The sequence below is a fragment of the Musa acuminata genome, chromosome BXJ2-9 (assembly GCF_036884655.1).
Source record: "Musa acuminata AAA Group cultivar baxijiao chromosome BXJ2-9, Cavendish_Baxijiao_AAA, whole genome shotgun sequence".
NCBI lineage: Eukaryota > Viridiplantae > Streptophyta > Magnoliopsida > Zingiberales > Musaceae > Musa > Musa acuminata.
Genome location: NC_088346.1, coordinates 2972229 through 2987776, shown reverse-complemented (window position 1 = coordinate 2987776; position 15548 = coordinate 2972229). Strand labels below are relative to the sequence as shown.

General features: G+C 45.1%; 4 protein-coding genes across 6 annotated transcripts; 1 reads left to right on the top strand and 3 right to left on the bottom strand.

Moving 5' to 3' along the window:
- Nucleotides 1-513: 513 nt before the first annotated feature.
- Nucleotides 514-3291, bottom strand: LOC103996945 (ran-binding protein 1 homolog b). The gene is made up of 4 exons (XM_009418022.3): nt 3089-3291; nt 2842-2993; nt 2631-2756; nt 514-1000 (listed from the first exon to the last, which is right to left on the bottom strand). The coding sequence occupies exons 1-4, from the start codon at nt 3241-3243 to the stop codon at nt 768-770; spliced, it is 666 nt and encodes a 221-aa protein (XP_009416297.2). The 5' UTR covers nt 3244-3291; the 3' UTR covers nt 514-767.
- A 405-nt stretch (nt 3292-3696) lies between these two features.
- LOC135623947 (mitogen-activated protein kinase kinase kinase 18-like) lies at nt 3697-6125 on the bottom strand. Its single transcript, XM_065127416.1, has one exon. The coding sequence runs from the start codon at nt 5259-5261 to the stop codon at nt 3726-3728; it is 1536 nt and encodes a 511-aa protein (XP_064983488.1). The 5' UTR covers nt 5262-6125; the 3' UTR covers nt 3697-3725.
- A 964-nt stretch (nt 6126-7089) lies between these two features.
- On the top strand, nt 7090-10517 carry LOC135622501 (asparagine synthetase [glutamine-hydrolyzing]-like). 2 transcript variants are annotated; one of them, XM_065124405.1, is made up of 14 exons: nt 7095-7622; nt 7736-7874; nt 7958-8053; nt 8127-8268; nt 8341-8531; nt 8606-8767; nt 8846-8926; nt 9001-9222; nt 9290-9424; nt 9501-9581; nt 9664-9750; nt 9822-9929; nt 10000-10206; nt 10288-10517. In XM_065124405.1, exons 1-14 carry the CDS (start codon nt 7357-7359, stop codon nt 10291-10293), a joined length of 1923 nt encoding a protein of 640 aa, XP_064980477.1. In that variant the 5' UTR covers nt 7095-7356; the 3' UTR covers nt 10294-10517. The 2 variants fall into 2 exon arrangements, with proteins under 2 accessions (XP_064980476.1, XP_064980477.1); XM_065124404.1 differs by lacking the exon at nt 10288-10517 and having other exon boundaries at nt 7090-7622; nt 10000-10218.
- LOC135622502 (acetylornithine aminotransferase, mitochondrial-like) lies at nt 10404-15537 on the bottom strand. 2 transcript variants are annotated; one of them, XM_065124407.1, is made up of 5 exons: nt 15276-15537; nt 14521-15159; nt 13996-14427; nt 12320-12754; nt 10404-11411 (listed from the first exon to the last, which is right to left on the bottom strand). In XM_065124407.1, exons 3-5 carry the CDS (start codon nt 14419-14421, stop codon nt 10872-10874), a joined length of 1401 nt encoding a protein of 466 aa, XP_064980479.1. In that variant the 5' UTR covers nt 14422-14427; nt 14521-15159; nt 15276-15537; the 3' UTR covers nt 10404-10871. The 2 variants fall into 2 exon arrangements, with proteins under 2 accessions (XP_064980479.1, XP_064980478.1); XM_065124406.1 differs by having other exon boundaries at nt 14602-15159; nt 15276-15535.
- Between the last annotated feature and the right edge of the window lie 11 nt (nt 15538-15548).

Below are 15548 nucleotides of genomic sequence, written 5' to 3'. Positions count from 1 at the left end.
GAGACGAGAGACTCCAATTGGTGTGTTAGGATGACTAGACGTCCAGGATTGCATCAGTGTATGGTATCAGTCCAATGTGTCTGATTGACGATCAAACCCCTTTATCATGAATCAATTAAGTTCTACTGCTGATGTGGACGTCTAGGATTTCATCAAGTTATGGAGCATCATCTACCTATCAACCCCCTTATAATAAATCCAATCGAGGAGGACAAAATTGGGTTCTGCGACTGAACTGAGATGTCACAATACTCGGTTTAGTTTACGGCCGGAGAATATGATTTGAAGAAAGAGTCACAGAGACACATCACGAGCTGCGATCGCAGGGATCTCTAAACCCAAGCAGAGGAACCCTCGGCAAAAATTAATCGATTTATCTACAACAAATGGAATCAAGAAAATTCTCTCTCTTCTAGAAATTGAATCAAGAATCGAATAGATGATTAAACCCGATGATGCACAAGTACTCGAACCATAGCAAACTAAACAATGGAGGGTGGGTGCAAATCCATCTCGACAAACATCACCACACTTTCCATGTTTCACTTAGGTAGGACGGAATCACCAAAATACAGCCAAAACTCCTTGACAAATGAAGTAGGGGAAATTACAAACAAAACTACATCTTATAAATTACAATCCAGAACGAAGACCATTCGACCACGATATAGGCTGTACGATATAGGCAAGCAGCCGCTCCATTTTGCTGCAGAGTTTAGGAAAAACATAGTCACTATATCCATTGAGAGGGCGGTTATTGGCCAGACCTAAGATGCCGAATATGATTCTTTGGTGTTTGCTTGCTTCTCTTCATGAACTTCTTTCTTCTCGTCTTCAGCATTAGCTGCCTCTTTTGTGGTATTTCCCTCGGTTTTGTCTTCGCTCACAGTCAGCTTTTCTATAAGGCTGGCAGCTGACGATACATCCTTGCTCTCTTCCTCTTCGATCTTGTCAACTGATTCAGCAATTTCTTCAACCATCTCCCTGAACTTCTTACAGTCTGATTAAAAAAGGTTGACATTGACTTTAGACATAGAGGCGAAGTATTGCAAGTGCAAAAACTATGCAGTTGAGGGAGAAAAAGTTTGAGTGTGACTAGTGGTGTTGCCCTAAATAGATCTCAATGGTAGAAAAAGATTCATGTAGCCATCCATCCCATATAATTGTTGTCAAAGACTGAAAAAACATCACAAGAAAAATATATTCAAGCACTTCATGATGAGAAAACTCGAAAGGCTTCATTAAGTCCCGTGTGTGTGTGTGACAAAGAACAATTCAATTCAACCAGTACTACATCACGGTTTGCAGGAGTAATGCAGAGAGAGAATCATTTCAATCAAGTCTAGATGATGAAAGCAGGAGAGCTATGCCAGAAAAGATGGGAAGTTTCTTTTGCCTTGGTGTGGCCTACAAAGATCTTTTTTTCATTATTCAAAAGTGGCCTAACAAAAGAAACAATAATGTTTCCTAGAGGTGAAAAAAAAAACAGATATTCTTTGCACGCACTTGCCTATCATTTTGAAGATGATAAAATGGTATAACATTAGTTAATAGGCAGGTTGTCCTCACAAGCAGCTGGAAAACAAAGTTAAGAGGAAATGGGGCAGAAAGGTCATTTTAACCAATAATTTGATGACATAAGGAACAGAATATGTAAATATTGGCATTAAATAGTACAGGTAAAGGTGAGGATTCTTCTGACAAATTTCATATATCATTCAAAATGCAGAAAGTAGATATCATGATGGTACAAAAGAGACCATTTTCTTTATATAATATACATAGAATGAAAAGCTCAAAGTAGATATATTATGTTACATCTAGTTAACCAACCTATCCACTTCGATGATAGATGAAATTTCAATACCAATGTAGCAGGAACTCTTTGTGCCATAGCTATCATATCCGAACTGGAAAGTGAACCAGCCAGGCCTTAGGTCAATTAGTCTGGATGCATGTTTGATTAAAAATTTTTTAAAATATATAAAATAATTCAAAATTATATGTAATAAAAATCTATAATACCAAAATTAATAAGAAAATAAACACAATCTTAGACAAATGAAAATATAACTTGGGTCATAAAGAATATGATAAAAACAGTAACATCAACCAATATTATAAAGAAAAAACTTTATCCATATCAAATGAAACGTGATGATCTTACAAAAGTAAAAAAATTGAATATGCAATTCAATTACTTAAACAAGAATATTGATATAGATATAACATGTATGATGAAAGTTACGACGAAACATCAATGAAGTATAATAAGAAGAGATGATAAGATGACCTTAGGAACAAGAACAACTAGGGTGAAGGGAGATGAGGAAGAGAGGGGAGAGATGGCTAGAGGAAGGAAATGTCGTTTTCCTTAGTACCTTAACCTAATTCACAATTAGCATAAATACCCTCTAAAACAAATAAAAAAAGAAACTTGTTAAGTTAGGAGTATTCTGATAACTATGCTTTCATTGTGCACAACAAATATTAGCCAAGATAGCAAAACAATATAAAGGGACATATACCCATGGATCGATATTTAGGTCATTTGCTTCAGGTACAGCAAAGGTCAACATTAGGCATTTCTAATTGGTATGTCGTCGAGAAATAAGGAAGAAGAGGCTCACTTTCGACCGATCCAAACCGAATCGCAAACATCTCCTCCTTCAGCTCCCCATCCGAGAAGTCCATCGCATGCCACACGCACGACTTGTCGTTCCCGGCATGTTCCTGCATCCTGATCGACGGAACAACTGCAGAAAAGGGGGAAAAGAAGAGTTTATAGATCCATCTGAAATCTGAATCTTTCAAGCAATAAGAAACGTCAGAGGAAGAGACCAAGATGATTGGCGCAGATCTTGAGTGTCTTGGCCTGCCTCATCACCAGCCGAACCTTTCCGGTTTCTTTATGCTTCAGGAGCTTCACGTTCCCACTGCCCCGCTCCTTCCACTGATTCCCCTCCTTGTCGAACCGATACAGCTTCGCCTTCCTGCAACGGCAGCAGAAGAACCGATCGAGATCGCGCCCCAAAAACCACGATTCAGTAGGAATCGGGAGAAGAGGAGGGAGGGGTTAGGGAGATACAGGTCCAGGAGGGAGTCCTCGTCCTCCTCGCCGGTGGTGACCGCGACCTCCTCTAGGCGGACTATGGGTGATACATGGGCGCCAGTGTCCTCCTCCTCGCCGGCGTCGGCAGCGGCCTCCTCCTCCTCCGGGCGATCCACGTGGGTGCTCGTCATGGAAGGTAAAAGAGAACTTCCGATGGAGTGACAGTCGCGAGAGAGAGAGAGCGCGACGGCTGGCTTTAAAGCAAAGCCAAAGCGCCTTTCCCCCCCTTTTTTTTATTGCATATAATTCGCAATATAATTATATATTTATATTTATATTTCTATATACTTTGAGAATTTATGGTATATATATATATATATATCTACCTTTTATTTAATCTAATAAAACTCAAATTATTAATGATAAAATAATTAATAAAAATTTAAATTATATATTAATATTAAATATTTTAATTCTTAAATAATAATAATAATAATAATAATCCTAATTTTCTTAGATTAATGTTAATCGAAACGGTGTATATAAAAGATTTACATATATATATTGAGATTGGATAACAGGAGAGAATATTTTGGATGTTGGAGAGATTATGGTTATGATGAGCACAGAACGGGAACATTAATGGTATGCAATTTTATTTCCGACAAAAAAGTCATCTCTGGTTGCTTTCCTTCTGCACCGTATGTGCAAGTGGCAGCACGCCACGCGCTTTAGGGGAGAAGAAAGTTGGCATGCACAGTGATCTGAGACTGAACTCATCAGACCTAACCTTCTTAGCCTCCACGAGAGAGAGAGAGAGAGAGAGAGAGAGAGAGAAGAAAAGGAAATGTAGAACTGTATTGCCATTTATCAGTGACGACAAGTGATGACACCCAATGACCAAACTCTTCCCCATTCCAAGCACATGCTGACAGCCCAAACCACCATTACGGCAGTAACACCGGCGCCAACAAAGACGACTACGGCAGCTGCTGCAAGAAGCAGAGCGTCTCATTCCACTGCACAACCCACCCTCACTTGGCTCACCGGCGCTGCCGTTCCCGTCTCCCGATTCCCACCAGCCGCTGCTCGAACGATCTTCGCACATCCCTTCCACAACGATCTCTTCCTCCTCTGTCTCAGAGCACCAGATGAGCTCCCAACCATCACTGCACCAACCAAAGGCACCTCCGTCCAAAGCCAATTCCCTCACTCTTCCTCTTGCGCAATTCATCATCTCCTCGGCTTGATGATCGTAACTAGAACTAACAGTGCATCTTTCTTTGATGGAATCATCGTCGTCATCATGGAATTCCGTGTTTGCCCACTCGAGAACGCCTCTCGGAGATGGGTCGGTGATTACGCTTTCCTTGGCTAAGAAAGGATGCCGCAGTAACTGCTCCGCCGTCCACCGCTCGGTCGCGTCCCTCCTGAAACACCTGGCGAGAAAGTCCTGGCCGACGTCAGACAGCCGAGCTGGGAACTCCGGTGTCTCGCCGCCATAGCCTATCCTGAGCATAGCTCCGGCAGCGTCGTTGGTCCTCATGTCGGGCCACGGCGGTCCACCCGTGACCATTTCGATGACGGTGCACCCGAGCGACCACACGTCCGACGCGGGCGTTGGTCGCTCCCCTCTCGCTACCTCCGGCGCCATCCACAGCGGGGTCCCGCGCACCCAACCCCGCCCGTCTCCTCCCCTGCTCGCGTCCGCAATCCTCACCGCTGCGCCGAAGTCCGCGAGCTTGGCCACACGCCGGTCCCGCCCCAAGAGCACGTTCCGGCCCTTGACGTCGCAGTGCACGACCCCGGCGACGTCGTGGAGGTAACGAAGAGCTCGCACCACGCACCGCGCGTAAGCGCGCACTTGGATCTCGTCCAGCGGGAGACCCTTGGCCTTCGCCGCCGCTGCCGACTCCGCCACCGTGCCGCCGGGCATGTACTCGAGGTGCAGGTTCCGGCACGCGCCGGCACGAGGCTCCTGGCTGGTGTCGTCGCCGAGGTAAGCGACGACGTAGGGAGAGCGAAGCGACCTGAGGATTTGGATCTCCCTCTCCAAAGATTGGACCGAGGCAACAGGGGACGAACTCAGGCTCACAGATTTGACGGCGAAAGCGTGGCCGGTGGACTCGTCCAAGGCGAGGTGCACGACGCCGAAGGCACCAGTTCCGATGGCGCTCCCCTTCACCCAACCCCGTCCGTGGCTTCCCATGGCCGAGAAGTTGGAGTTCGAGCTATAGAAGACGGTGATGCCGAGCTTAAATATTTATAGCCGGTGTTATGATTGGTCAAACCAATCAAACTAGGATGGATAAGGTGCGGGATGAACCCCTTCAATTAATGCTATGGATATGGGTTTCGTGGTTGGATTCGATCGAGCCGATTAGAATCCGTGTCGACTTGGTGGGGAAACATAAGCTTGGCGGCACGCACAATGCATGTTGGGCAAGTTTAGTACAGCGGGGAGACGTGCAGTAGCCATGAGCAGGATGACCAGTTGTCGAACACGGAGCATAGTAATAATGCGTGTGGATTTGCCTTGCCCTTCTCCAACAATGGAAGCAAGTGAGATCGAGTAAGATAAGCTAATCCGGTTCATGATCGACCCCAACACGATCGAACCGGATCTAGCGGCAGGAATCGAGTTGCCAAATTGGCTCCGTGACGAGTGAGTGCGCCCTGCAAGCTCGGCCAAAAGTGGTCGGAACGGAGATTTGGGGCGGAGAGGAGTACGCGCATCAAACCTTGCGCAGAATTCATGGGATAGATGGGGCTGCCTTTGCGGAGGCGACGCCGGCCGGTGTAGGCCACATGTGGGCGGAAAGCGAGACAGAGTGGGCAAAGCAGTGCACCGGCAAGCCATGGTGGCTGACCTCACCGAGCATGCACCTGCCGCTGCGTTGCTTGACGTGATGGGGGAGAGAAACATCCCTCCGTTGGTTTGTGGCCATGGCTCCGTGACATGGGAATGAATACCACCGTGGGAGGGAAGCAGCTTCCGACCATGGATATGACAGATACACCGGTCGGCTCTGCACATGCACCCGTGGCCGGATTCGCAGATTGATGATTAGAAGGGGCAAGTCGCCGAACACATCACATGCGAGACGCGTGCCGACATACCTCGGGATGATATCTGGGAATCCAGACTATGTGCGCCGTTGTATCAACATGCTTCGTGTCTGGGGAGGGCGATCGACGCACGTGAGGGTCAACGTCGATGGGCTGCAGAGTTGACTCCCAGTATAATCACACTGATCGTTGACCGCAGATATACCGAGTCGGTAAATAGGACGAGGTGAAAAGTCAAACTCTATTAATTAAGGTACTTAATTAATGTGTCGTACGGACGAGACATGCGAATAAAGTGGTCGATTCAGATGTTCACGTGTTAAATTTTATTATTGTTTTTCTTGAAGAGTGTAAAAAAAGTGAAAAAGAAATATATTTTTTTCAGGTTAAAAAGGTGGGAAGAACATGAATAGAGTGAGATAGGAGATAAAAAAGAGGAGAGGGAAGAACATGAATAGAGTGAGATAGGAGATAAAAAGAGGAGAGGGACATGGAGCCAACTCGGGCTGTGAGATATGGCTGACAAAAGGACAGAGGAGGAGGTGTCACATGCAGTTCCTTGCTCATCAACCTAACGATATCGATCATGGCAACCAGCTTATCACCAGTTGTTTTCCTGGAACCAATGCACACAGACAACCTGCAGAGTTGGGAATCGAAGCTTCAAGTTCTTCAGAAAATTCTCAATGCAAGAAAAATATGTGTGTGTGGATGCTACCCAAAGACGTATGATCGTCAGTTCAATACGGTGGTGAGATTGGTGTGCTCTGATCACTCTTTCGATCCCAAATCGGAACAAAGATTCCTGATTTCATTGCATAAGGTTCCTGCAATGCTAATGCGTAACGCTAATGCCAGAGCTCTGTCCAATCCAATCAAATCCCTTCTGTATACCTTAGTATCTATCGATAGAACGAAGCAGAATGACATGTTTTCTTGAAACAGGCACTTGAAGTGTCGACTTTGACTTGCTTCGAAGCAAGAAATGGTAGCTTTACTTACATACAGAAGGCAGCACAGATCCTTCGATCATAATAGGAGAAACCCAACTCTCCCATATCATCGGATTGCTTGTGCTTCTTTGGTAAATCCTCGTATTGACAGAAGTTCTACCCTGTCTCTGATAAAGCAATTCAACTGCCGAAGCTTTGTATCTCACCTTAATCCAGTGGTAAAGGGAAGACGAAGAAGACGACGAAGAAGAAGAAACCAATCGGAACCGTCCATAGCCTGCGATGATCGAGCGAGAACCGTCGGATCAAAAAGAGCGAGAACCGTTCTTGGAGAAGATCCCGAGATTCAAAGAAACAGGCACGGAATTCACGAGCAGTGGGACCCGCTTCGTTTGGCCTTGGATTATACCCGTCTTCGTCGTTCGGTCTCTTCGTTTTCCAACGTTCGTCTGCTTTGCGCCGGTGATCATGTGCGGAATTCTGGCAGTCTTGGGTTGCTCCGATGACTCGCGGGCCAAACGCGCTCGGGTGCTCGAGCTCTCTCGCAGGCAATGATCCAACCTTCCCACCTACTTTCTTCCACCCTCTCTCTGCCTCTTCTCTCCATGCACGTTTGTTACTTGCATCAAGGGATGGAAGAGAGGTAACTCTCTGCGTACAGGTTAAAGCATCGCGGTCCAGATTGGAGCGGTCTGTACCAGCATGGAGATTGCTTCCTGGCACACCAGCGGCTGGCAATCGTCGATCCTGCTTCCGGCGACCAGCCTCTGTACAATGAAGACGAAACCATCGTCGTGACGGTCTGCAACACTCGTTTGAGTTGCTATTTGTACCTTAATTCGCTAGTTTAGCTCATTCATGGAGGGAATCTATTCGATGCCAGGCGAATGGAGAGATCTACAATCACGAAGAACTGAGGAAACGATTGCCCGGTCACAGGTTCAGAACAGGCAGCGACTGTGAAGTTATCGCGCATCTGGTAAGAGCTTTTAGCCCTCCTTCTGCCATCTCCATCTACCATTTCCCTCTGTGATTCCATTTGTCGTTGACAGTACGAGGAATATGGCGAGGGGTTCATGGATATGTTGGATGGGATCTTCTCGTTCGTGTTGCTGGATACGCGCGACGACAGCTTCATTGCTGCTCGAGATGCGATCGGAATCACTCCTCTCTATATCGGCTGGGGACTCGAAGGTACTCTAGCTCGATCTTCTCCCCCGAGCGATCGAATTCCCTGTAGAGATTGTTCTGAGTACATGCATGCAGGCTCTGTGTGGATATCATCAGAGATGAAAGGACTGAATGATGACTGCAAACGCTTTGAGGTCTTCCCTCCGGGGCACATGTACACCAGTAAAGGAGGCAGCCATGAGAGATGGTACAAACCACCTTGGTACGCGGAGGCAATTCCATCAGCCCCGTATGATCCCCTTGTTCTGAGAGAGGCATTCGAGAAGGTAAGACGCGTTGCAGGGAGAAACATGGTTGAATAGCCTCGAGAACGGGAACTGATCTTTCTGTCTGTTTGAAGGCTGTCATCAAAAGGCTCATGACTGATGTCCCATTCGGAGTCCTGTTATCCGGTGGCCTTGATTCATCACTGGTTGCTGCTGTGATTTGTCGTCACATGGCCGGAACGAGTGCTGCAGAGAAATGGGGAACCCAACTCCACTCCTTCTGCGTTGGCTTAGAGGTCAGCGATGTGGTCTCATCTTTTAGCCCAAAGAAGATATAGTCTGCGTCCGATCCTTTATCTTCGCTTTCCTTGCAGGGCTCGCCGGATCTGAAGGCTGCGAAGGACGTCGCCGATCACCTGGGAACCGTTCACCATGAGTTCCACTTCACCGTTCAAGTATCTACAACGTATGCTATGGCTCTGTACCATTCGAGCTCACCGTAGTTGATGATGAGTCTCTACATTTCCAGGACGGAATTGATGCGATCGAGGATGTGATCTATCATACCGAGACGTATGACGTGACCACGATCAGGGCCAGCACACCCATGTTCCTCATGTCTCGCAAGATCAAAGCGATGGGAGTGAAGATGGTGATCTCCGGCGAGGGGTCAGACGAGCTCTTCGGAGGCTACTTGTATTTCCACAAGGCACCAAGCAAGGAAGAATTCCACAGGGAGACATGCCGCAAGGTATGCGGATTGGTGTTCTGCGCATATCTTGTGGTTGTAGCTCTCACTCGTGCGATCGCACTCGTAGATTAAGGCGCTCCACCAATATGATTGCTTGAGAGCTAATAAAGCAACGTCCGCATGGGGAGTGGAAGCCCGCGTGCCCTTCTTGGATAAGGGATTCATAGACGTCGCAATGGGCATCGATCCAGAATGGAAGATGGTGTGTAAGATTTGTCTGATTGCTGGCAACACCAAAAAAAAGTCTCTGTTTTCTGACGCGATGCGTTTGTGATCAGATCAAGCCTGATTTGGGGCGGATTGAGAAGTGGGTACTGAGGAAGGCTTTTGACGATGAGGCGAAGCCATACCTGCCGAAGGTACTCATTTGTCCACCATCTTCTCTCTCTTATCTTCTTCTTCTTCTTCTTCTTTTTCTAAGTTTCCATCATGTCGCTGCAGCACATTCTGTACAGGCAAAAGGAGCAATTCAGTGATGGTGTTGGCTACAGCTGGATCGATGAACTGAAAGCCCACGCTGCAGAGCATGTACGTCGTCTTTCTTATAAGCCTCGATGTGTCTCTGATCTAACCGGAACGTTCATCTTCATGCATGACAGGTGTCTGACAAAATGATGCAGCACGCAGAGCACATATATCCATATAACACCCCTGCCACGAAAGAAGCCTACTACTACAGAATGATCTTCGAAAACTTCTTCCCACAGGTAGAGCATGCACACAAACCCCATGATAATATGATCTCTTAGATGGTGATGTTCTCAATTTGGCGTGCAGAACTCTGCGAGATTGACTGTTCCCGGGGGTCCGAGCGTGGCGTGCAGCACCGCCACGGCGGTGGAATGGGACGCGCAGTGGTCGAAGAACGTGGATCCCTCGGGCAGAGCTGCTGTGGGCGTGCATGCTTCCGCCTATGACCCAACCGCGCCGTCTCTTCTCGACGCGAAGCACAGAATGACAGAGGTGAAGGCTTCAGGGCTCACTGTAAGCACATAGTTTCTTCAGATAACATGCGTACTGCTTCCATCGGCTTCACTTGTGTTAGTAAGATCTTCTATGATGCAGGGTTGAAATCCTTGCATGAACTGAATGAAATCACAGCGAGGTTGATGATATTGCTCTACAGACATCAGAACAGAAACCATAGGCAGTGATTATACGACCAGAATTTACAGCAGATATCAAGTGAACTATTACAGCTCTTTGTATATTGTCATTGGAATCAAGTCAAACACTTCAACATTCATCAACATACCAGAGAAATAACATCGTTTGTGCATATTTATGCTGTGAGACATGGCATTTACATACACACAAACTCATTAGCCATCCTTCCAACTCAGCAGACATGATCTTGAAGCTATAATTTTGCAACATGATTGCTCATATATATAAATATCTTTCAGCTCAAACACATACTATAAACCTTCATGTTAGTGAACTCAACCAGTTGCAAAATCTCGGTTGTTCCACTGTTAAAAAGCAGCGAATCGAAATCGGCAGACATGTTGCTGGTTTACCTTCCGTTAAGGCGCATTGTGCCGATTAGGACGACTTAGAATCTTATAACCTAGAGTGCAAACGGTTCACACCATGTCCAGGTAACATGTCTTCACATGAACCATACCTTACAAACTGAAGCTTGTACCTTAACTAGAAGCATTAGCATCGAGAGCAGGCAAGCATGCGCTCAGAACCTCGGCGGCCTGTTCCAGCTCCGTCTCAGATATGATTAGCGGAGGTACCAGCCTAACGACATTCCCTTTTCCAGCCGTCAGCACCAAAAGGCCAGCATCTCGACATGCATTAACAAGGGGAGAAGCTTGGACATCCAGCTCGATTCCCACGATGAGCCCAAATCCACGTACTTCTTTCACGTGTGGGTTCCCTCCCAGTTTCGTAAGGAGTAGATCTTTCAAATAGAGTCCTTTTCTGGTTACACTGGCCAAGAAAATGGAGTTCTGGATTTTATCCAGTACTGCAAGGGCAGCATGACAAACAAGAGGTCCACCAGCAAATGTGCTACCATGGTCCCCAGAGCTTATGGCCGCAGCAACCCTTTCAGTGGTGAGGACTACACCAATTGGGAGACCACCGGCGAGGGGTTTAGCAAGGGTCATCATATCAGGAGCCACACCAAAAGCCTCATGGGCCCAGAGATGACCTGTTCGGCCCAACCCACACTGGACCTGCACAAGAGAATATTATTGAAACATGATAACTTAAAGAATAATAAAGACCAGATGTAGACAAAATAACACAAATCAAGTTTAAAAAATGAAAGGGTAGGATAAAAAAAAGCAAATCGTTCTGTACATCTAACGTTGGCTATCAGTTACTTAAATGTTACGAAAAATGTAAAAACTTTAATTTACAAGCTGTATTCTCTTGGAACTATTTCACTTCAACCAGTTCCAAGTGCGAGATGCGAGCAATCATACTGATATCTTAATGTTAGACACCACAATTATCGAAGATCCATGTTGACTATAGTAAGAAGAGAAGTAGCTATAGATATTCTGTCAGGCAAAAGAATAGATAAAGAGGACAGGACAGGTTTTGTTCCATGATGAAATGGATTATAGGAATTAGATCATCTACAAATCTGCCAAAATTGTCTACCTAACTGGCTAGGAGATGTTTGTGGCACTTGCAGCTTGAACACTACCATTTCTCAACACAAGTCCTGATATAGACTACTTGAACTTGCTCCTATTTGAAAAGGTACCAGTGCTACATAGTCACAAGCTGCACCGACCACGACGAAGGTGCTAGGCAACCTCAATATTGGTTCACTAACCCGAGATCTTTTAAGATAAGGTGAATTAACCAAGGTGAACCAGCTTCATTAATTTTTAAAGACAATATTTACAGAAATTATGGTAGTGTTAGCAAAAAGATAATACGTCCATGAAACTTTAAGCTAAATTAAAAAGATCCTATTGTAATAAATTTATAGTTGGAAAGTAAAAATCTCGAAACACTGAGAGATTTGAACAACCTAATTAGAAAAAAGATAAACCATGTCTCAAGGGGTCATTCCATGCAACCAATAACATAGTTTTAGAAAATCATCAACTATTCAAGTAAAGCCTACCTCGTCATATACCAAAAGAGCACCAGCATTGTCACAGGCAGTGCGAAGCACCTGCAGGAAGTCCTTTGTGGCGCTATATATTCCACCTTCACCCTGAATAGGTTCCACAAAAACTGCTGCAGTTTTGCCAGGTTGAATTGCTTTTATGGCTTCTTCACTATTCCCATATTCTATGAACGTAACCCCAGGCATGACAGGTTCAAAGGGTGCCCTGTAGTGTTCTTTACTTGTGAGGGCAAGAGCACCCATCGTCCTCCCATGAAAACTATTAGTGAAAGCAATAAACTCAGTAGCAAGAAGCTTCTCATCAGCATGTGAAAATCTTTGGAACTTCCTAGCAAACTTTATAGCTGCTTCATTTGCTTCTGTTCCAGAGTTTGTAAAGAAAACACGGTCTGCAAATGAACACTCTACAAGGCGCTTCCCAAGGGTCACCTGCATCATCCATGCACATCAATGGCCGAAGAAATAAAAAATATGAAAATTGGGAGAAGATTAGGAAATTTTTAATGCTTAAGTAACAAATCGAATGAAAACAAGCATAAGCCGTGCATGAGGGCAGGAAAAGGTCACAAGTCAGGAACAATAACACAAGTTCAATACAAAGATCTCATGTTAAGAAAACATAGAAGCACTAAAAATGCAGAACTTACTAAAAATTTAGCTTCCAGAAAAGAATAGAATTTATTATTGGCTGGGCTATTATACCAGCAACACCTAGAAGCACCAAAAATACAAAATTAAATTATAGAAAAGAATTTATTCTAAGCACTAAACAATAGTTACAGAAAAAAGAGGTGAGAATGCAAATAAGCAAAAAGGAGGGTGAAATAAAGAATGTGAGATGGAACTTTAGAGTGCTATCACACCAGGTTATTTGCAAGGTTTCCATCTTCAATTCATTCTGAAACCTTGAACTTTATACCCATTTCTACGTGAACCGGTATTTCTGATTTGCCATCATCATTTCTTCGAAACTCCTCAGATCGTTTTAATTATCTTCCTCCTAAATTCCAGTTTCATTTCTACTCTTTTAAGTTCTCTTATTGGAAGAAGCCCAAATCTTGAGCCCACAAAGTCACATGACAAACTGGCATAATAGTTTCTAAACATGCAAATGCAATAAAAGAACATTAAAATTCAGAGTTATCCCCATCAAAATTGACCACAATCCTACTAGGGACAGTATTTCAGACGACAAAAATATAGAAAAAGAACAAATAAACGAACAGTTGTTATGAACCACAAATTAGACTTCATTCAAAAACAGAGTTTAGGGCTCCAGAAGTATATGTAAGATGCAAATCAGCAAAGGTCAGGCTTAACATGAGCGACGAACAAATGCCACGATAAATACAATAGAGCTAGTAATTACAGGAAATTAATGTAAAAGACTTGTTTGCTGAGAACAAACTGAAGAAAACTGGTACTCATCCATATTAATAAAAAAGAACCAGAGGCTCACGATGGTCGAAAGAACGAAAGAACAAAAGATATAAGTGCAATATTGAGCCCATTGATCAAAGAAACATAGCACCTAATCCATAAATCCCAACAAACCATTAACAATTTGCATTGATTAAGAACCCAAGAAAAGCTGTAGTCCATGTAAAATTCCTCAACTAACAAGTATCAAGACAAACTCATAGCCTGGCTCATAAATGTTCTAACTTTACCTGAGGTATTGAGTAGTAGACGTTACTGACATGGGTAAGAGTGCTGGCCTGCTCGACCACAGCATTCACCCAATCGGGATCGCCATGCCCGAGGGAGTTCACCGCAATCCCGGCCGTCATGTCCAGGTACTCCTTCCCGTCCACATCGTAGAGCTTGCATCCCTTGCCACTCTTGATCACCACCGGAGCTCGAGCATAGGTTCCCACGAGCACATTCCTTTCCGTCTCCATCACTTCCTTGCTCTCCCTCGTCACCGGCTTCGCGGAAGCTGACCCCTGCCGTGGGTCCGTCACCAGACATGAGGAAATCTTTGGAATTACTGCTCCTAATGAGATTTTCCGTCCTTTATCCAACTTAAAAAGCCGAGGGAGATCGGCCGGTGGAGAAATGTGAGAGATGTGTATCGTTTGAAGAGAATTCGACATTCTTCCCTGTAAGAAATCTCTCCTTTGATCTTTCTTCGCCAAGGTTAATAAAATTAAAGAACTATAAACACCAAAACAAATTCTTCGGCGAAATCTTACTTTGGCAGGCGACCATAAACTTATCTTCCTCCAAAAGCTATACGATTCTTAGAAAAATCGGATATTTTTCCAAAGACTTACCAAAACAAAGAAGGTTTCTTTGACGATCTCGGATCAGATGATGAAAGGTGGGAGATCGGACGCTACGTTGATCGGAACCGAAGCAAGGGGAAGAGAACCCCAACCGAGAGCTACAGACTGGCAACAGCGAGAGCAACTAATCTAGTAAACCGGCATTCTGTTCACCGAGAGATTAGGGTTCTAAGGCGAATGGGTCTAATCCCGTGCATAAACCGTTACCAACCCAGCAGCGTCGCTGTAGCAACCGATGACCCGTTATAAACGATACGTCATGCGTCCCGATAAACGTTAAAATGCCTATCGAGAAGGATATCGCGTGCGCCTCCTTCCCGTTACAGTTTGTCGCGCCTTCGGCCGAAAGGCACATATAATAAGGCAGACAAGTGAAGGCAAATGGAGTCATCTTCCTCTAAACCTGCTATTGTGAAGTATTGGTATGTGATCTACAAGAAATACTGATATTTCCTACCGCCACACCTCATACTCGATATCTTGAAGAGTGCTCGCAATTAGCATGTCAGAAGATTCTGAGGCAAATGGAGTCATCTTCCTCTAAACCTGCACAGAATTCACAGAAACCGATGAGAATCGAAAGTGTACTCGTTATCCTTCTTTGTACTCACAGAAAAAGCCCATGTCCTCTCTTTCTCTCTCTCTTCTCGCCTGTAACGTACGTATCAGGAAAGGAGCAGGCTGTGGATCCTGCATTCGAATCTTGAACCTCTTTGCTCTTTGGTCAATCTTCGAGCAAATGGACGCAACTGCGACGTCGACCTGGAAGTCATTCATCTTGCGCTTGCGGTGAAATAAGATTGGCTGTGCATGGTGGAGAAGACGGGCACATGAAGAACAGGCACAGCCTTCGTTGGTGGAAGAAGAAGACGTGCAAGCCATGCACGTGCCCTGCTTCTCCACCCTGCACAACCCACCTCTCGGGTGCATGAAGC